This window comes from Fundulus heteroclitus, chromosome 5 (assembly GCF_011125445.2).
Source record: "Fundulus heteroclitus isolate FHET01 chromosome 5, MU-UCD_Fhet_4.1, whole genome shotgun sequence".
NCBI classification, from domain to species: domain Eukaryota; kingdom Metazoa; phylum Chordata; class Actinopteri; order Cyprinodontiformes; family Fundulidae; genus Fundulus; species Fundulus heteroclitus.
Window position 1 is genome coordinate 19204476 of NC_046365.1, and position 22454 is coordinate 19226929.

A 22454-nucleotide genomic window follows, 5' to 3' on the forward strand; every position below is an offset into this window, starting at 1 on the left:
TTAAAAGATATAAGTTTCATCCCATTTTCTGTCAATTACAATGTTTCTGTGACAGTAGGAGCTGAAATTAAATTAACTGCAAAACAGTACATTGAGTCCATCTGTTCAATCAAGAAACTTTTCCTATTTCATACAAGATGCCGAAGTAAAAAACAAAAAAAAAGTAAGTAAAAGAAAAAAAAATCTATTTGTCTGAAACGGGTTACCGAGACAGAGGAAAGATAATCTAGGTGACCCTGACCTTAAGTGTTTTACTTGGACCATTTTATTAGAAATACTGGACACATTTGTCTTCAGAGCTTACAGACCAGGAACAATTTAAATTCAGCACAGGGAGATGATAAAATGTTTCATTCGTTTCAATGTGCTGCTCAGGAAATGGGAAATGCATTACTAAACTCTTTGTGAGTTGGCATCATCATTACACAAGCACATGTAGCTCAGAAAAAAAAAAAAAAACCCAGATGAGCATTTGGTAAGAGTTTGATTACAGTTTAATGGGGTCTCCATTTACTATGGCTCCAACATTTTTGCTTTTTGAATAAGCTTCCTCTTTCATTGCTAATGATAATTGTAATATTGCTAAAACGAGACAGTACGGCAAGCAACGCATAAAAATGAGCCCATTAGAGGACATTCAGTTTTTAGATAAAATTGCCCCGCACTTCACTAAAATGGACAGAAACCAGAAAAAGAGAGGAAAGGTGGGGTAAACAAAAAAGTAATTTTCCTTAATGTAGAAGAGGAGAATGCTGAATATTTATACAGACATACAGAAATTACAAGAGGAAGAACAGGTACAGGTCACACTATTCTGAAGCAATCATTCAATAATAGAAAGAGATGTCAGAGTGAAGGAGCAGATGACCCAATGAATCCAAGTGTTGTCTTATCATTCAGCACTAATGGGAAAAAGGAAATGAGAAGGCTAAAAAATAATCTGAAGAACTCAATCATTCAAAGAAGCAACAAGGGGAAAAAAAAGCTTATACAGATGGTTTTAGTTGCCATTAAAGGAAAAAGAGACCCTCAGCACATTTGTGGTATTGGCAGCATATTTGTTGTACACTGATAAAAACAGTGCATCCATGTCAGGCTTCATGACAAACAGCTCATTACGCAAAATTAATTGGTCATGCCGCTCAGGGCTAAATGTGCTTCTCTGGCAGGGACCCTAATGGGAAACAAGAAAATTAACAAATCAGATGAAAATGGGGCCGTTTACCGAACGAGAGCTGTCAGGATCAGTCCTGCACTCTAAGCAGACAATCAGAACTTTCTTACCACCCACCGCATATCTCACGGCTCTGCGGGACCCTACTTTGGGTCAAGTCTCATATTAATTTCATATTAAATTAAGATGTGTATATTTTTTGCTATAATTTGCAACAATTTGTACAATGATTACACATAAGCGGACAATCTAAAATTGGTGACAGTTACCACGTTGTCATTATCTTCTGGTTTAATTACCATTTTTTGTATACTGCAAAATTAATGCCCAGATTTGAAAGCTCTCTATAGAATTATATTAGCGGGTTTAAGGTATTTATGCTAAAATTAATAAAAACAAAGCAACATTACTCCTGCAGCTAAAATTCAAAATTATTATAGTTGCAACTTCATCTGTAACATGTATTTAATGTATTTTTTTTCATTTGGATATACAGATGAAAGAAACAGTTCAGTTTGACTAAAAAACAACTCAATTGTTTGTCTGACTGATTGAATTTGACTCTGTAAAGTGCCTTGAGATGACATGTTATGAATTGGCACTATATAAATAAAATTGAGTTGAATTTAAAGCGTAACTCACTCCCATGTAAAGACTTAACCCCGGCCCCAGACACGTGTTGGCGTCCGGTCAAACTTGCTTCTAGCAGAATTTTTTGCAGAGCTGCATGGCCTCTGTAACCGGACTTGCAACTGCACGTAGGTGATGTGAGTGTATACACCGATTTTTAATTATTTGTGTTCCTTGCGGCGCCGGAACTGTATCTGGACCATATTCAGTGTGAGCCTTGAGTTAAGCTGTGCTCATTGCAGTGGCGGTCAGGGTGAGGGAAAGTGAGCTGTTGGAACATAGAGTGACCAGAGCAACATCTGTTTTTGTTTTTTTGCCAGAGAACTGTCATTTGAGGTGGGGGATCCTTCTCTCCCCCAAACGCAGGGCTATGGCTAAAGCATGTGCGGTTTGAACCAATAGGAAGACTCAACTGCGAAAGCCACTGGTTAACCCTAAGAGGACAGCACTACGATGGTTTTAAAACAAATAGTGCAGAACTAAACAAGTTCACATAAAAATGTAAGAACATTACACAATAACATTAAAGTAGCACTTTTAGGCCTAGCTGATGCAGTTTATGGGCAAAAAAGTTGATTTTTACATTTTAAAGATAACACAAATGAATGTTCCTTTTTTCATTTGATTAAAAGAAATCCTGAACTCACCCTCCGCCCACCTTTCATTCATTTGATGTACTCAGACTTTGGTGTATTAATGAATGTTTTGTATTGACAAAACTTTGAGAGCAAATAAATAACTTTCAATTTAGCTTTTCTGTTATGGTCGACTGGGAGGAACGTGATTAATTCTGAAGAACAATAGAAAATATGGAGGCATGGAACCGATTCATCAGAGTGGAGCAGAAAAGGCCTGGTGACAGGCAGCAAAGTGACTCAAACGACTCCCATAGGGGGAAAACAGTCTTCAGGGATGAATGGTTTTGAGTGTTTTTTTAAAAGCCATTTCTGAAATCCTCTAAGAGTCTGCTGCTGATTGAACTCGCCTCCAATTTGCTACATTGTCCATAAACACACCAAACTTCCCATCCACACACTCCTCTGGCCTGGAAGCTTGATGGACTGACAATGCAGTGAGAACAACACAGTTTTATCCTCATCAACGTATCGTATTAATAAAATAGCTGAATGAAGGGCGGGTATATGATCACTGCTGAGTCGCTGAGTCACATCCTGGCCACCTGTGTTGTCTCCTCCTGCTCCGCATCCTTTCCAGCAGCTTCAAGCCAACCCAAATGCGTATGTATGATAAATGCAGAGTTGGGATGTAAAAATAGTCTTGACACACCCGACTATACTTTCAGAGTACAGCAATCAAAAGGTTTCAACGGAGACTAAAGAGAATGGAGAGGGTTGGTTCATAGATATGTGATGAAAGGGGAAAGACTTACAAGAAGCTACTGTGACAGCAAAGTCTGAAGAAATTCAAAACACTTTTGCTACAAGTTGATGTCATGCACCGATACTTAAAAGTTTTCTGCAGGTAAGTAGATTATGAAGGAAACAACAATGGACAACTGTATGTCTTATATATATGTGATCAGTCAATACACTAGTGCATCTAGATTCCTTAAATATTATCAGGTTACTGAGTTACACAATAGTCTCAACATTTATTTTAATTTTTTTAAGTTCTTGTAAAACAATATAGTTTTTCCTTATTTCTACTTTCAGGTCCGCCACCATGCATCTGTTTAAAGTCCAACGCAAATTATTATCAAACTTTATAGATTTCAGTTTAGAAAAGAAACAAACTTACAAACCCTACAAGCAGCTTGTCAACAGTTGGGCTGAATGATAAAAATACAATAACGTTGGTAAACGTTGAGTATTAAAGCAGTTTAAATGTCTTTTTCCCCCCTCTCTTGGGTTCATCACATGCATAGGCCCCAGACAGCAATCGATCCAGGCTCTGGGAATAATTAAATGTATTGTTGACTTCTCAAGAGCGCTGGTTTTATTGGGGGGGGGGGGGGGGGGGGGGGGGGGATCAAAACGAGCAAGGTAGTACTGCTAGAATGATAAATATTATTTAAATTTCCACTTTAAAAACTAGTACTGTACCATAAAAATAAGGACGCCAACAAAAACAAATAATCATCCTTTAAATAGGGTCTGGTACGGGCATTTCAAGAGAAATAAAATACATTATTTACTCTTTACACTGTTAACACGCTGTAAAGCCTTTTGAAATGTATTACCATCATTGCATCATCACAAACCACACTGGAGTTTTACACCAGATCTCAGCATCTCAATTTGTTGTATCTTTGGTGATGGAAAAAGCTCAGATGCAAAGCAGGGCCAAGTGTTCGAGGCAGAGCTCGACGATACATAATGCAGAGGCCGTTAGCCGAGAGGACAGCAGGGGTCTGCAGGCAGCAGCCACCCCACAAATGCACAAAAAAATAAGAAGAATAACCCAGATTAAACCTGTTTGGCAGCTGCAACATGTTTGGCAATTTAGCTGCGATGTGTTGGCTTTGAAAAGGCGATTTGACAAGACAAGCGTGTCGCTTTTCATCTTAAGAGATGACCAACCAACAAGAGTGGAGGAAAGAGCCTCAAACAGGATTCCCAAACAAATAACAAGAGGGCTGAGAGGGGGGGGGGGAGGAGTGTGACAGGCACAGCTAATATGAAAGTGAACAAGTAAGGCTTAAAAGAGCATAAAAAAGCAGCTGAGGCAGACTGAAGCAGAATACACAACAAGAAAATGAAAGCTAAACTGGAATCTACGATATTGCAAGGGCTTTTTTTTTTGACATTATGAAATTCTAACCACAGTCTGAGCTTCAGAATAAAGCGGAATAAAGCCAAAAGTAATAAAACACAACAAGGAAGGATGAATGAGGCCAGCTACAGATTATGGTAATTGTGAAAAAGCAGGATGCACAAAATATGAATAATAATGTAGTTCTGGGTCTGATCCAAGACACTGAAGTGTGTCCGTGTCTAAGTGCTGGAAGGACGGAGCGCGAGATGGACAGGTGGACAGGGGCCTCGTCTGCAGATGTGTGCGCTCAGTTCAACTCTGGCATGATAAAAAGTTATTTATTTCCATAAAATTATTCATTGTGGTCGGGGGTGAGGGGGGGGGGCGACGAGCCTGGCTTAGTGCAGCTGGAAGGAGGCTGGCCGTCAGCAGCTAGCACTGGCTTATGTTGTCCGGGAGGTTTATGACATCACTGACACACGTTAAAGAGCCTTCCTGGCCTTCCTATGTCGCTCTCAAACATCTGTGTCGTACTGCTGTGCTGCTCCCCTCCACTGAAATGTTTTAGCCACGGAATCAGTGCTCCTCCAGGGCACTTGTTGTAAAAGAGTTTCTGGAGACAACTCTGGGTTAGACCTAAAACCTGCTAGAGGCAGCTACAGAGTGGGTTTCTGTGCAGTCCACCTAAAGTGATATTGAGATGTACATCATTCGGTCCAGCTGTGTTTTCACAGGTCTGCCTAAAAAGTGGATCAGACAGCTGCAGCTGATCCAGAACGCTACTGCCTGCGTCCTCACTAAGACTCAGAAAGTAGAGCACATCACCCCAGTTCTAAAGTCCTTACACTGGCTCCCTGTATCTCTGACAATAAACTTTAAAATACTTCTGTTAGTCTATAAATCCCTGAATAGCTTAGCACCTAAATGCATCACAGACTTGTTATCAGTGTATCAACCCTCCAGACCACTCAGGTCTTCTGGCTCCAGTCTACTCTGCATACCTAGAACCAGAACTAAACAAGGAGAAGCAGCATTTAGTTCCTATGCTCCACTTATCTGTAAAAAACTCCCAGAAGACTCTAAAAGCACTGAAGCCCAGAGTTCTTTTACATCAAGGTTAAAAAACTATTTGTTTAGCGTTAAATGTTAATGTTCAGTTCAAACCGTTGTAATTAACTGAAACATCATTAGATCAAGTGTGTAGTCCAACTTATCTTGACCTGCTGCTACTACTGTTTTATTTTCTTATGTTCTGTACTGTTCATGTACAAATAAACTTGCCTTGTCGAACAGCAGAAAGACTGGAAAACACTTTCAATGCTCTTATTTTTACAGCTCATAAAAAAAAGTCTCAAAGGAATCAGTACTGGCTAAAATCGGCTGGCAAAACTCTACAAAACCCAGAGATCATAAGTTGGCCAGCGAATGCTAGTTGTTTGATCTCTAGTCGAAACTGGGGGTGAATTAAGATGACAACTGAACAACAGCCATATTTGCATCCTCTGTGGTGTGTCTCTTATCACCTCAGACACTGGTATGAAATGCTGCATTAATTAAGTGTTAATGCAGAGAAGTTTCAAATCAATCAATAAAATTCTGGAGTTTCTTAAGCCATGAACATTAGCTATAATTTATTAATTTATTATCGATACCTGAGAACAAATGATATCCATTATATCTCTTGCAAAATAATGGAGAACATCACTTTTTCTTTTAACCATGTGTAACAAAACAGAAAAACTGAATAAAACAAATTGTATACGTACGTGAATGACAAAGAAAAAAAAAAGCATCTGTTGTTACGTTCAGAGAGACATGAGAGAGCCTTCATTGAAAATAAAATATTTTCATGTTGAAGACTAAAGAATGATGATGAGGAAAGGTCAGCGAACAACAAAGAGGGAAGAAGTAGCGGGAGGAAGTCTTGGTAGAAAAAGTGAGTGGGCAGCTGGGATGGAGATTGCTTTTCTTTCCGTTTTCTGGCCATGAGGGTTAATGTTGGAGCACTGAAGCAAATATAGACTCAGATTTGTGACAGCGGAGCGGGCAACGCTAAACTCTCAGGGCGGTGCAGGCGCTGCTAACGCCGCTGTTACAAATAAACGCTGCAGGCAGTACACAGGAAAGTGCAAAATTAATGGATGCTAATTTGCTCTCAGGTATAATATTTACCAACTCATGCACAATTATTTACAGCAAAAAAAAAAAAAAAAAAAAAGTACCCCCGCTGTGACAAGCGGGTAATAACCGCAGCATAATTGATTGCTTTGTCAACACTTTATGTAAGGTGTGTTGGCGAAATCTGCTCTCCGTCGTGATTCCGCAGAGCTCTGAATCCTCAGGCTGGAAACAGGAACAGCTTTCTCACCCTCCCACTCCTCCTCCTCCTCCTGGGCTCCTACCACCATTTGCTGCTGACCTCTCCGATCAACCAAACCCGAGCTCACATTTCTTTCGCGGCTCCGTCTCTGGAGTCGTTCTTCCTCCACCTCCTCTTACCTTATGCATTTCTTCTGAACCATCACACCAAGCAGCCACGTGTTGCTAGATTTCTATTTCTGCGTGCACGTGATGACATTTTCATCACGGGGGGAGGGGGGGTCCGCGGGTTTCAGCAACACACCCAACAGGACGATGTGTGTTTTGGTGCCTAAACTTTGTCAATCGGATCCAATCAAACCTTTGCAGATTGAATAGACGGAACATTTCTAGTCAGTATTATTGGTGGGAAAGATAAAATATTGATAGGGCAGCATATTTCCATCCCATTTTATGCAACGTGTTAATCAATACTTTGTCTTTTACAACCTTAAGTGGCCAGCTCAAAGCAGAGTGCCTGGTGTTCATCAGAGGCACCGAGCAGGAGTGCCTAACAGGAGGTTAGGTTGTAAGAAACAGTTAACGCATAAAATATTTGCACTTTTATGCATTACGTTGATTTTGTAATTGACAATTTTACTGTTCTTAAACTTTAATTGACTTTTTACTAAATTGAATGCATTGTAATGCCTCAAGTTATGGACAACATTCTGCATTGTTTTATTAGGTATCCTCTGATGCAAACCTTCGGGAAACAAACCCAAGCCTTAAAAACCACACACTGGACGAGCAAACCAGTTTTATCTAAGACTTTTTATCATTGCATAAATTGGACGACAATTTTAAAATCCTGCTGTGTGAACCAGCCTTAACGTTTCAGTTCAGCTGACTACCTCTAAGGCCAGTGACAGGAGCACCATTTATTTTCTTTATTTGTCAAACTTATTTTATTGATCAAACTTTACACTGTATTTGAAATCAGGTTGCCTGTTATGCAGTTTAAAACTGAAAATACAGGGTTTTCATAAACCAAGAACATTTGAACTAAATGGGAAGATGTTTTGTTGGTATAACGTGTAAGGAAGACATAAACCATAAGAGCAATACCTATGGTCTAAAACTTTCGAAAATGAGCTTAATGAAACATTTGAATCAGTTTTCCATTTCGGAAAGATGGTAAAGTGGATTAAAGCTCTAAAGGTGGAGAAATTCATTGAGAAACAGTCCCTTGCGGAAACTCAGGTGAACGTACTGGATAAATGGAGATGATACAAGACAAAAAGTAAATCTGGAAGTTATTGTGCTTCACTTTAGAGTTACTGAAAGGTGCTGCGATTTAACGCATTACACGATCCATAGGTGTGTGTGTTTGTGTGGTAAATGTAGCACCGGCTAGCGCCTGGTAAAATAGGGAGGCTTTTTAACCACTTACTCTGGGCTGCCAGTTTTCATACTGCTTCTGCAAGTTTGCCCCGATGGTCTCCAGGGCTTTCTGTGGACTCATCGACAGAGGATCTGACAAGAAAAACAAACCGAGTGAAACCACACTGCAACCTATGACTCACAAACACCTAGCCCAAATGCACAAAACTGTCACACCTAAAAAAAGGTGTGAAAAAAAAACAAACTGGTAAAATCGAGTCAGATACAAATAGTACTTTAACATTCAGGCTGTGAGTAGTAAGGAAATGCAGCTTTGGTATTAAAAATGTACCATGAAAGTGAAGGGTTTTGAAAAATAACATGACATCAGCTAAAAATAAAGTTCACACGTATCACACCGATGGGAATTCAATAAATACAACATGCGAGGAAAAAAACTGAAGATGAAAGATTTGTTAAATTGTTCTCAGCAAGCGAAAACCATCCATCGGAAATATGCTTCTTAGATATAATTAATTTGCTTTTCTTCTAAGAAAAACTAACAAACTCGCAAATAAAGTCTGGGGTGCAAATATATTCTTTTGCAGTTGTGCCATACCCTTATTTCCGCCTATCTGCTGTGTTTCTCTTTCCTTTTTGTTCTCTAATGTTCTCTTACAAACCTCTGAGGTCACAGAACAGCTGCATTTATACATTCTCTCATCTTTTCGCTTCACAATTATATGTTAGTTTGAGTTGGGCTATCACATAAAGCAGGGGTGTCCAAACTTTTCGGTACATGGGCCAAAACTGTCATTTCAAAGGAACTCGAGGGCCAAAAAATGAACACAATTTTTTTAAACCAAAAAAATTATGTTAATTTTGTACTTGCTCTACAAAATAGGATCGTTTTGAAGAATAAAAATACTCAGATCTTTTGTAGGAAACGAATGTGTAAATCACTGTAGGTCCAAAATTAAAAAAGGCTTTTGCTCATTTGTTGTGTCAAAAGATGGTCATCCAGTTTGCAAATTATTTTAAATAATTTAATTTGACTCTAACAATGATAAACTGAACTCTTTTTAGTCTAGCGATATAAGAACAGTATTTGGGTCAGTTGTTCTCTGAAAACACTTGCTGTATTTAGCCCATTTTAATGCACCAAAGTCTGCATTTGAGTAATTAAATGTCATTGGATAGATGTTACTATGAAATTAAAGAGAATGTCAAAAGTGTGTTTATTAAAAGATGAATACTTAACATTTTTAATTGTAGGAATTTTACTCTTCTGTAATGATTTTGCCCCAATTGTGGCGTTTAATCATGTAGAGCATCTTAGAGCGGTACCACTGCTCTCTTACCATTTAACATTTTTAAACATTTTCTTACAAACTACATGACAATACATGGGGAAACTCTTCTCTCAGACAAAGTTTGTGCAGCTTGGGGTACAGCGGCTTGACTTTGATCTGACTCGGTCACATCTTGGGGGAGCGAAACAACGGTGGAACGTTTCCCAGTTAAGAGAAATGGATGATCCGGTCCTGGGCTTTGTTTTGGTTTTTATTCTGTGTCAAACTGAGTGGTTCTGGTAGCGACACATTACGTCTGATATACAGGGTTCTTACACACTTCTAAAGTCAATTAACATACTTTTCCAGGCTAAAATATCTAGATTAATATCTTTTTCTTGAGCTTTTAATAATATTCTGGGTGCTTGAGTAGGAAAAATTTACCTTGAAACTGTAAAGAAAATTAATCGGGTCTTATTATCTGTTGGTTCCAGGACAACAAAACAACTTGAAGCTGAATTTGGTATAGGGAAATTTAGACTAATTTCTATTTTGCTTAAATAAAAAAGGTCATAGAAACAGCAGCTTTAGTGCACTTTAGACTCAGTTTAGGAAACGTAGGTCCAGTTCATCATGAATTACAGACTTAGTGAGAAAAAAGGTAAAAGCAGGAGTCTGCATTCAGTCAGTAAGTCAAAACCCAAAATACTGATGGTCAAAATGTCAAAATCAGGAGTGATTTTAAACATCAAAGATAAGAAAAAAATACTAATACTAGTTAAAATAAAATAAACTTTTAGTCTTTAGAAAATTGAACCAGGTAAAAAGACTGGAAAATCAAAAAAAAGGATATATTTAATTGAGTAACAGCTTCTTAACCATATTTTTTCAGCTCTGACTGCAGGAAGCTTTGAGTACGGTTGTTCTGATGAAAGGCCTCAGCTGATCATTGAAGCATCAAGCTTCTTGAGCTAAAGCAGAACAACAACAACAACTGTATATGACGGGACATTATAGTATATAATTCCCAGGAATTGTGTCTACCTCCTGTTTGTTTCTGGGATCCTTTTAAGAAAAATATCCTTAGGATTAAAATACTACACGACATGGATCAGATTTAGAAGTGATAAAACGTTTTGTCAACTGAGACTTAACTGCTTCCCCAGCATTGGTGAATGTGACGTCTCTGGGATGTGAGGAGTAATCTGACAAGATGTGAAATGTCACTACTTGCTGGCATGAGCGCTTTCAACTTGTTAACATATTTACGGAAACACAACAGCAGTAAAATGTTGGCTGTGGACTGCAGCACTACCGTCTTTAGAGCTAATTGGGTTGGGGTTTGTAACTTTTACAGCAGACACCGGGTCCGTCGGTGTGAGCTGGGCTCTGATCAAGACGTTCTACGGCATGGTGGTGGCCTCTGCTGTCTTCTACGCTGTCGCCTGCTGGGGGAGCGGCTACATGTTGGGGTTTGTCCCCTAGACTCTAAGGTAGAGGTACACACACTGCAAAAACAGAGCTAAAAATAAGTCAAATTGTCTCGAAATTATTGCATTTATCCTTGATTTGAGCAGGTAAATAAGATTATTTGCCAATGGAATGAGTATTTTGACCCCTAAACTAAGATAATTAGATATACTGCCCCTGAAATAAGATGATAGAGATGAGTTGTTCCTTTTTTAAGTGCAAAAAAAATCTCATTCCATTGGCAAATCATCTTATTTACCTGCTCAAATCAAGGACAAAAACACTAATTTCAAGAATATTTGACTTTTTAGTTTTGTTTTTGCAGTGCATTGCCAGGAAACAGGTTTCTTTCCTGGGCCAATGGTCAGGATAACAACCATTATGAACTCTCAACCCGTCTATGATTCTGAGCTCCCTCAGCGGTAGGCTGCGGCTGCCGCAATGCAAGAAGGAACGCTTCGGAAAGTCCTTCCTCCAATAAGCATTAAGACTCTACAATAAAAAAAGCATAAATATACAATACTGCCAATACATACACGGTTCAGCTCATATCTCCACTGCATATGTCATATAAGGTTCATATTTGTGTGACTTATTTTAGACAGTGTTCTCATTGAAGTTATCTTCTTAGATATGCACCTTTTTCATTCTGCCTTGCTGCTGTGACAATTCAGTTTCCAGTAAAGCCTCATCTTAATTCATATGATGGCAACCCCACTGTGTACACGTGAAGTTTTTTTTTTAAATCATGCTTTAGGATCAGGAATAACAGTTGCATAAAAGGCCATGAAACCCAAGAATGGGTAAGAAACTGTAGAGCGATCCCTAAGAGCGAGCTTGGTGCACCTCTTTGGAGAGAGAGTGTGATGTGGATATCATCTCAAATAAAAGACGCTGAACCAACGCCCAATCTGGTCAACTTAAAGCTCAGAGCGCAAAGACCAAAAGAAGCTATGGCTTATAGCGCCACTGTCTACAGAAACGTCTTGCAGGATGAGAGCTAAGAACAAAGCAGGAGCTCGTGCTGCCTTTGCAAACACCTTTACCCAGAATGTGGACGTTTCAGTGGAGCGGTCAACTTCAAAAGTCTGGTTTATGGTTTTTAGCAGCCAGCGCGATGTAACCTTCATTTTCCCTAAAGCACAAACGTCAAAAGGGAGCTTTTTCTCCCACATGGGACAAAGATCTGTAACATCTTAACTGTGCTGGCTGATGCATATCTCAGCATCGGCCTCTCGTTTCCAAGGTAACGCGCACCAAGAGAACAACAATTCACAGAAAGGAAGGAGGAAAAAAAAAAACAGGAAAAACGTGGATGCTAGTTTCAGGAGAGCCTGCTGAAATGTTTGTGTGAATTATGCTTTTTTAATCCCTTCTTAATAATTGAATTACTTGCTTATCACCAGTTGGCAGCAAAAAAAAAAAAAAAAACACACAACAGTAATGGCTCGATTTTGAATTCTCCATGCCAAGATCCCCTCAGTCTGCGGTTAAAAGTTGATTTATCTGAATCGTAAGTCTAATAACGAGGGGAGGATTCACTCACCTATCCAACACTCCAGCCTGGCACAGGGGGATGTCTTGACCACGTCAGGGGGGTCCACTCCCACGTTGAGACACAACACCAGAGCAACGCTCACCGTCTTCATCTGTGGGAGGACGAACGCACAAGGCATGAAATCCTGTCCTAGATTGGCTGGACTCCAACACTCTCCATTTAAACAATAAAACTATCCTGAACACCCAAAACATACCTACGGCTGTCTCTAATACCTTTGCATCAATGAATGTTCACGTTGCAGACTTTAATACGTCTTATTATGTGCATTAACCTTTCGGGAGACAGATCGCGGCGAAACCCACAAATAAATATCAACACAGAAGAGTGGAACTAAAGCACATTACTGTCAAGACCATTTACTAGACTGATGCAGGTAGAGAGCGATGAGATAAAGAGGAAAATAAAAATAAAGTAACTGGTGACCTGTGGGTTATGTTGCTAGTCCTGACACACGCCATCAGCCCCCGAGCAGGCGGCGCAGGCTCCCAATTCATCCTGAAGCTCCTAATGAGCCTGAATGGGGTCACCCACCCAAAGAGCTGAACTCGCACTCATGTATGAATAAATGCTGCAGCTGTAAAAATTTTGGTATTTAAGAACATTTTTGAAAAGGAGAGGGTAAATAGTTTTCTTTTGCGATGCTAAACCATTCATGAGCAACAGACTTTTTTTTTTCCCAGCCAGTGCAATAAGACACAGTGATAATACAGTCAAATGTTGGGTTTTTTGGGGTGTTGGGTGGCATAAACTGGTGAAGTTTACCGAGAGCTTATAAAAAGGTTTCATTAGAGGCAGATCCTTTAGCTATCAGCTCCTCTCCTGTGGAACCAACTCCCAGTTTTGGTCCATGAGGCAGACACCCTGTCTACTTTTAAGACTAATCTTAAAACTTTCCTTTTTGACAAAGCTTATAGTTAGAGTGGCTCATGTTACCCTGAGCTATCTCTATAGTTGTGCTGTGATAGGCCTAGGCTGCTGGAGGACATCAGGGTCTAATTTTCTCACTCTACTGATTTCTACTGTTCTCCAGTTTTGCATTGTATTACATTGAAATGACTGTCGTCATTTCAGCTTTTAACTTTTTGCTCTCTCTCTTTTTTTTCATAGTAGGTATACCTGGTCTGGCATTCTGTTAACTGTGACATCATCCAGGGAAGACAGATCACCCGTTATAACCATCTAATGTAGAACAGATTACTGGATCAATGTGTGCTTCTGTGCTTTTTTGTCTCTCTTGTTGTGTCTCTGTTCTGTCTTCTGTAACCCCCAGTCGGTCGAGGCAGATGACCGTTCATACTGAGCCCGGTTCTGCCGGAGGTTTTCCTTCCCGTTAATGGGGAGTTTTTCTTCCCACTGTCGCTTCATGCTTGCTCAGTATGAGGGATTGCAGCAAAGCCATGTACAATGCAGACGACTCTTCCTGTGGCTCTACGGTTCCCCAGGAGTGAATGCTGCTTGTCGGGACTTTGATGCAATCAACTGGTTTCCTTATATAGGACATTTTTGACCAATCTGTATAATCTGACCCAATCTGTATAATACGATTGAACTTGAATTTGTAAAGTGCCTTGAGATGACATGTTTCATGATTTGGCGCTATATAAATAAAATTTAATTGAATTGAATTAAAGTCAATCAGGAAAAAGGAATGAATAACCGTTCCTGTCTTTTCTGTTAAAACTTAAGTTACCTCTCTGCTTTTTCTTTACAGTCACAGGGCGGTGCGCCGCGGCTTTTCTTTTCCCAGAAGGTTCTGCTGGATCACTGCGTCTGTATTTATACGAGTCCCTTTCTTGGACGGTGCCACTCAAAGACGCATCGTTGCCATTTATCTCTCCGTGCCGTGCAGAGTTGGTGCCGGCTCAGTGCCTCTTTATTTAGCTGCGTCTCAATCCCGGCTGGCGCCATTCACAGAGCGACTGGTGCAAAATCTCATGTGTACGCTCAATGATTTTTTTTTTCCTCCTTGCTGATACAAAAGTAGTCGTAGCTCAGTGCAGCTGTTTCTTTTCACTGGATGGTGTTACTGCTATTGCCGCTTCTGACTACATTTACTCTCTTTATCTCTAATAGAAAGAACTCCTGACTCGGCGTCTTTGTGTTGTGGTGTATCTTGTTCCTGGATGACGCCGCCGTTCAGGGCTATTGCTGCCAATAAGCACTGTACTCTCTCCGTTTTTCTCCCCAATAGAAAAATAACCCCGGCTCAGTGCTTCTTTGTTGAGCTGTGCTTCCTTCCTGGATGGCCCCACTGATGGAGTCATCGCTGCCTAGCGTATTTTCTCTTTTTCTCTTTTTACTGAAAGCAGAACATAATTAGTTGGGAAGAAAACAGCGTGTTTAACGATCAGAGCCACTGCGGCATTGCCTGTTGGTTTCTGTGCACCGCTATTAGCTAATAACTTAAGGATCTCCTTGATGCGTAGGTCATAACACCACAGCCAGGTGACCTTTTACAGAGCGTGCTACAAACACCATACCATAGACCCACTGAGCATGTGCTGTACGTCTGCTGTGGGTTATGTGCAACCTTCTGGCTGAACAAGGTTTGAGGGCCTGTTATTGTGAAACTAATTAAGGCCCCCCTGCGTCTTCCCACCAAATGAGTAAAAGGTCAGTGTGCTAGTGGGACTCAGCGGGTCTACGCTTGACACTTACATGCAGCCATATACACAACGGCGCACTATATCACATCGGTTCATTCATTTCAGCTTGATTTGTTCACGTCGTGCCCTTTTCTTCCCTGCGTGGTGAATGTCAAGACCGATTCCTCGCGAACGGAAAGTTCTTTTGAGAGTTTAAAACAAAAGGGAAAAAGCCGGGGCGACACGACCTCAGGTAGCGGCACAAATCCCTCTGCAGTCTGTGTCTTATTGTGTTGAACTGAAGCAAATACACATACAATCAGGTTTTGGGGAAAAAAAGGGACCTTTGCTTGGCTTATGATACAAAAAAGAAAACTAACAAAACTTGGCTAAATAGGCAGGATAGGTTGCTCAAAGGGCATCGTTTGTTACCGTTTAGGATGTGTAAATGGTCGTGCCGTCACTGAGGTGGATGAGGAGTTTTCACTATTGTGGGGATTCTTTAACGATTTAACGGGTGAGGGGAGACCGGAATGAATGCATGTTCAGGTGTAAGAGGCTACGTTCACACTGCAGGCCTTAATGCTCAATTCTGATTTTTTTGTGAAATCGGATTTTTTGCGTGTCCGTTCACATTTCCAAATATATGCGACTTGTATGTGATCTCCTGTGTGAACTGTATTCATACGCCTAAGCGTCCCATATGCACAGTAGAGGACGCGATGACGTCATACGTAGCAAGCGTGCTCGTTGTTTGTGGAAGTAAACATGGATCGTAATGCTGCAGCATATCTTGCGTTCTTTACGTTATTCTCCAACCGGAGCAGCACATTACCAACGCAATCTTTTTAAGAAGATCGAAAAGGAAGAGAGACGTATTTTAGCGACGTGAGCGACTTTACTGATACGGACTTCATTCATAATTTTTGAATGAGAAAGGCAACCTTTATGTGCGTCTGAACGGATCTCTTTAGCGCTCTCACGTAAAAACACACATCTTCGGCGGCCATAGCAGCGAGTAAACGCGTTGCTGTGGGGCTGTATGGACTTGCAACAGGTGCTTGTTAACACACAATAGCCAACCTCTTTTTTATTTTTTTTTTTTTTTTAAGTCAACTTCTTTGGTACAGCCAGGTCCACCGTTAGTGACGTTTGTCGAGTATCGGTGACGTACAGGTCGGATAAATGCGACCCGGCCGTACAGACACAGGTCGCATTAGAAAAGATCAGATACGTATCGGATTCAGAACCACATATCCAAACGGCCTGGGTCGCATTTGAAAAAATCCGATCTGTGTTGTTCAGACTGTCATGAAAAGATCAGATCCAGGTCGCAAAGGGGCAAAAAAAAAATCGGAATTGGGTCACTTCAGGCTGCAGTGTGAACGTAGCCAGAGAGGGGCAGGATATCATAAGGATTTTTATTATCACTGCTGCTTTTCAAACAATTTATGTAAATCGACAATCTGTGTAAAATTAGCATGTTTATGCCCATTTTATTTAATTGTATGCTGTTGAAAATAAATATATTTTTCTGTTTGATTTTTAATGAATGTAGCCTGTTCGTCTAGGAAAGTTAGATTAAGTCCAAAAATGTCTGCATAGTTGACCATTTTAGCTTTCAGTAATGTAAGGCGAACATAAAACTGGGAATGGTGCAACACAGGATTTATCGCTTGGCAGTTCTTGCCATTAACAAACATTGTGGAGATTTTAACAGAGAAGTGTGTCAAAAGCACGAAACGTCAATGGACGTCAGCCAAAAAATCCTTGACAGCAGATTAAGTTCATCACAGAGCCACGGCCAAAAAGGTCAGATGTCTCCATTGTTGGTTGTAATTGAAAAATCTGTTTTAAATGCAACAGGTGCCAAAAATGGTCTCTATGTAAAACATGTTTCCCTTCTCCAAGCTTAGATTTAAACTCTCAGGAAAAAGATGTGGTTCTGCGAGCAAAAAAAACATGAGTTTTGCCCTTTAAAATACACAGTCTGAAAATGGCAGGACAGTTTGGAGAAATACGGCTCTAAAGTCCACAGGGAGAAGAGAGATGTTTGCGTCAGTCTGGGAAAATGTCAGCGCAAACTGTTGGGAAAAATCGTGCGGACGTTTTTCCTTTTTTTTTACGTTAGTCTGAACAAGAAAATGCTAGAAAAAGCCCAATAACTCACTAATCATCGGTCACATCCAAAAAGAAACGGCATCACAACAATGTAAATAATGATTACGAGTAAGTGACTCACAACAGGAAGATGGTTAAATTCTCATTAAAAAAAAAACCTGACAGCCCTTACATTATTTGTTTTTATCCTGGATCTGAACGCAGGTAATTTACTGAACATCTGATGCTCATTTACACTCGAACAACGTAGATAAATGTGGGATACTTCACAATACAACGTGGCATTTAAGTATGACAGCAAACAGATGTGTTCCACATTATTCTCATTGATTTATAAGCTTGTTTGTTTCGAACCAAACCGCAGACATGCAGAGAAAAACAACACAGACAGGAGGGCCTTCGTCAACCTTCAGAGCTTATATTAATAAAACCGCATGTACCCCGAGAGAAGCTGTCAAATTTAACTCGTTGGGGATTTAGTGGGGTAAAGTGACCATGAGCATAAAATTGACTTAAATCAATAACAAATATGAGTGTGAGCTGAGAAGTAATGAATAAAACATCATTAAACCGTGTGCTTTTGTAAGGAATAACTCTCAAAACTGAGAGTTTTGTTGTGTACGTATTAGGAAGAATGCATTTGCAGACCCTAACCTTTCTTTTTTTAATGAGTAAATTGATACAAGGTTTGAATTAAAATAAATTGCAACTCGACAACATGCCGTGGCGACATCCAGCAGGTACATCTCCAAAACACAGCCGCCTTTTATTTTTGCCGTTCCTCCAAAGCAGTGAAAAAACTACACGTCGTATAATCAACATTAGGGGGTAGATTTGAGTCTGCTTTGCGGCTCTGACATCAGACACTTTGAAATTTACCTCAAAAAAAAAAAAAAAAAGGATGACAAAGTTATTGAATGCATCTGTGGTTGTCGCTGATACTTGGTTTTCTTCCTGTTTGTTTTGCAGACCTTTGATCTGCTTTAACAACAGGTGGGCCCCGAAAAGGACGACTAAAAGCATCACTCCTGTCCTCTCGAGAGTGCTTGAGTCTCCCTGATCCTCTTTCTTCACTTTGTGCTCAAAACATTTTTTTTTCATTTGGATGGAGCTCCCATAGCTTTTAGGTCCTGTGTTATGATATCACATTCAATATAAGACATGCGGGGTACCCCGAAGTGCTACTTTGGATCTTTGGAGATCCAAAGTAGGACAGATCTTTATTAATTAATCATAATATCCCCTATCACTTTTATGCAGACGATAATCAGCTGTATTGCTGCTTCATTAATTATTCCACCTCTGAATTTTTTGAGTTTATGAAATAAATTCCATTAAAAACAAAAACCTTTTACTGATTTTAGAGAATACAGTGTTTGATTACCCTTTCCATCCCTCACTGGACATATTTCACATAAAGCCTACACCACATATTTAGCATGTTCACACACACTGATGCACCCACAACATTGTAGCTGTATTGCCCTGTAGTTCTCTCCATTAGCATCAACTGCTTTGTTCCATACCTTTGCTGCTGCTGTTGATGTTTTTGTGCTTTTTTTGTTTTGTTTTTTGTTCATGGTTGTCTTTCCCCAGTTTCTCCATGGGGGCCTTAAGAGGACTTTGTTTAGCTGGTTGTCTGTTTCTTTAATTCTTGTCCAGACATTTTCTTTGTGTCCATCCTTTCTCTCTGTCTCTCACTCTGTCCTCGTCATCCCTTCCCCTCTTCCTCTGCCATGTCTGCAATAGCAGTCAATACCTTAACTGCAATACATTAAACCATAAAGGTTTGGGCGTCAATGGAGGATTTATAGGTATAAAGCCTTCATTGGTAAAGCAAATAAGTTTATACTGTTCTCTAGTTTTGCATTGCATTACATTGAAATGACTTGTCATTTAAGCTTTTAACTTTTTGTTCTCTCTTTTTTTCTTCATAGTAGGTACATCTGGTCTGACGTTCTGTTAACTGTTACATCATCCAGGGGAGGCAGATCACCCGCTATTACCATCTAATGTAGAACAGATTGCTGGATTAATCTGTGCTTCTGTGCTTGTTTGTCTGTCTTGTGTTTCTGCTCTGTCTTCTGTAACCCCAGTCGGTCGAGGCAGATGACCGTTAATACTGAGCCTGGTTCTGGTTCTGATGGAGGTTTTCCTTCCCGTTAAAGGGGAGTTTTTCTTTCTACTGTCGCTTCATGCTTGCTCAGTATGAGGGATTACTGCAAAGCCATGTACAATGCAGACGACTCTCCCTGTGGCTCTACGCTTCTCCAGGAGTGAATGCTGCTGGTCAAGACTTGATGCAATCAACTGGTTTCCTTATTTAGGACATTTTTGACCAATCTGTGTAATATGATCAAATTTGACTTTGTAAAGTGCCTTGAGATGACATGTTTCATGAATTGCCGCTATATAAATAAAATCTAATTGAATTTAATTCACTATAATAGCCAGGGTACCATTCTGTTTGCCACAAAGCTGGACTGGACAAGAGTGAACAAAAAAAATCATGCGTTTTAATATTGCAAGATCTTATTGCAGAAGAAATTTCAAGTGAGAAATTTGAACAAAAACAAAAATAGTTGCGAATACTTTTCATTTCTAATTTCCTATTTCGTGATAAGGAAGAATACGATTTATACTTCAGTAGACAAAAGTTTCTTAATGCAAAAATAAAACTTGCTTTTAATCTTTTAATCTTTGCGGCTTTCAAAATTATTAACTAGACTCCACGTTGCAGATGTTTATAGAAAACATGATTGTGCCAATTTACCTATTTTACTTGGATGGATTGATGGTAAATTCAAATAATGGCACGTTAAAATCATAAATAAGACAAGGGAACGCATTTCCAGGTTTTTTAAATACAGAAGTTTAGTGGACGTCTAAAGAGAAGGAGTATATGCAGAGATTCCTCTGCTGGGGTAAACCAACCGCTTGACCCAGAACAAGCACATGGCTTTTTTGATGGGAACTTCCAGTTGTAAAGTTGCTATTTAGGACTAATCTGAGAGAAAGCTGAAACAAAATTAGATTTTAAGAGCAGTACACTGGACCACATGGATTTCCAACAATCCCATGAACTTTCTTGTGTGCACCAGAAAAAGGAGAAGAGGACTGACGAAGGATTCGCTTTTAACATCATGTAGTTTGTCTGTTTACAGATATGAAAAAAGAAAAAAACAGAGAGCAAAGCATTAAAATGGCTGAAAAGCAAAGGAGACAATGGAAATACTTCTATCTAAGTGGATTTTTGTGCGTGTTCTCATGTGAGTCTGAGTTTCAGGCCTGTGCATTAAAATTGAATGCCAAGCTCTTCTTGTTAATAACGACATGGGACTCCAGGGGATTCCCCGGCCTTTTCCCTCAGGGGCCCTTTTGGACTCTCATTCAGCCCGTTAGCACAGCTCGCTGCCCCGATCAATTACTCCTGATTAATCCATTTATCGGGTCGGCAGTGAATGAAGGTTATTAAACAGGTGGTGAACATCGATCTTCCGCAGTCTTTCTGTGGCTAGCAGAGAGCGGCAACAGGTTAAAAAAAAAAATGAGACTTAATCTGACAGTGAATGAAAATAAATTACCACCAAACATAGAAAATAATTCAGTTTATGGACAACTCGGGACGGTGTTCGGGATTTAAAAGCCGAGCACTGCATCTTCAACACTTCTGCAAGAAAGATAAAAGTCCAATTTGTTCTGTTAATTTTATTAGTGAGCAAAACACTAGGCTGAAGAGTCCTCAACATGGTCTGCCTGTTCTGCATTGAAGTTTTATAGTTATTTAGTCAAAATATCGTAACAGCATAGAAACATCAGTCACAGTAGCTATAATAAACAACAATATACGCTCATTTAGCTAAATTAGGCATTCTAAGCTTTGGGGACTATACTCATTTTATTAATTTACAGTACGTCAATTAAATTCTGGACCAGAATTTGAAAGCGATTCTGCGTCCACTATACGGCGTCTCAGGAGGCGGAAGCAGTGCAGTACCAACACTGTTTACAGTGGGGGTGGTGTGCTGCTGACCTCGACTCGGGACGTTGTGTTTCGGTGGGCGGAATACTTCGAAGACCTCCTTAATCCCACCAACACGTCTTCCATTGAAGAAGCAGAGCCTGAGGACTCTGGGTCAGGTTCTCCCATCTCTGGTGCTGAGGTTGCCGAGGTTGTTAAAAAGCTCCTCGGTGGCAAGGCCCCGGGGGTGGATGAGATTCGCCCGGAGTACCTTAAGGCTCTGGATGTTGTGGGGCTGTGTTGGTTAACGCGGCTCTGCAACATTGCGTGGACATCGGGGGCAGTTCCCCTGGATTGGCAGACTGGGGTGGTGGTCCCACTATTTAAAAAGGGGGACCGGAGAGTGTGTTCCAACTACAGGGGAATCACACTCTTAAGCCTCCCTGGTAAGGTCTATTCAGGGGTTCTGGAAAGGAGGGTCCGTCGGATAGTCGAATCTCGGATTCAGGAAGAGCAGTGTGGTTTTCGTCCTGGCCGTGGAACACTGGATCAGCTCTACACCCTCAGCAGGATTCTGGAGGGGGCATGGGAGTTTGCCCAACCAGTCTACATGTGCTTTGTGGATCTGGAGAAGGCATTCGACCGTGTCCCCCGAGGGATCCTGTGGGGGGTACTCCGGGAGTATGGAGTACCGGACCCTTTAATAAGGGCTGTCAGGTCTCTGTACGACCGGTGTCAGAGTCTGGTCCGCATTGCCGGCAGTAAGTCGGACTCGTTTCCGGTGAGAGTTGGACTCCGCCAAGGCTGCCCTTTGTCACCGATTCTGTTCATAACTTTTATGGACAGAATTTCTAGGCGTGGGTCGTGACCGAAAGAACGAGATCCCGGATACAAGCGGCTGAAATGAGTTTTCTCCGTAGTGTGTCTGGGCTCTCCCTTAGAGATAGGGTGAGGAGCTCAGTCATCCGGGGAGGACTCAGAGTAGAGCCGCTGCTCCTCCACGTCGAGAGGAGCCAGTTGAGGTGGCTCGGGCATCTGGTCAGGATGCCTCCTGGACGCCTCCCTGGAGAGGTGTTCCGGGCACGTCCCACCGGGAGGAGGCCCAGGGGAAGACCCAGGACACGCTGGAGGGACTATGTCTCCCGGCTGGCCTGGGAACGCCTTGGGATTCCTCCTGAGGAGCTGGCCCAAGTGGCTGAGGAGAGGGACGTCTGGGCCTCCCTACTGAAGCTGCTGCCCCCGCGACCCGACCCCGGATAAGCGG

General features: G+C 40.9%; 1 protein-coding gene across 1 annotated transcript in view; it reads right to left on the reverse strand.

Annotated features, from left to right (window-relative positions):
• Positions 1-22454, reverse strand: part of rptor (regulatory associated protein of MTOR, complex 1) — a gene marked incomplete in the record, with an annotated part of 186644 nt that overhangs the window by 150389 nt on the left and 13801 nt on the right. The window contains 2 exon segments of the mRNA XM_036137100.1: positions 8271-8353; positions 12509-12611. Of these exon segments, the coding sequence (XP_035992993.1) occupies positions 8271-8353; positions 12509-12611 (186 nt within the window).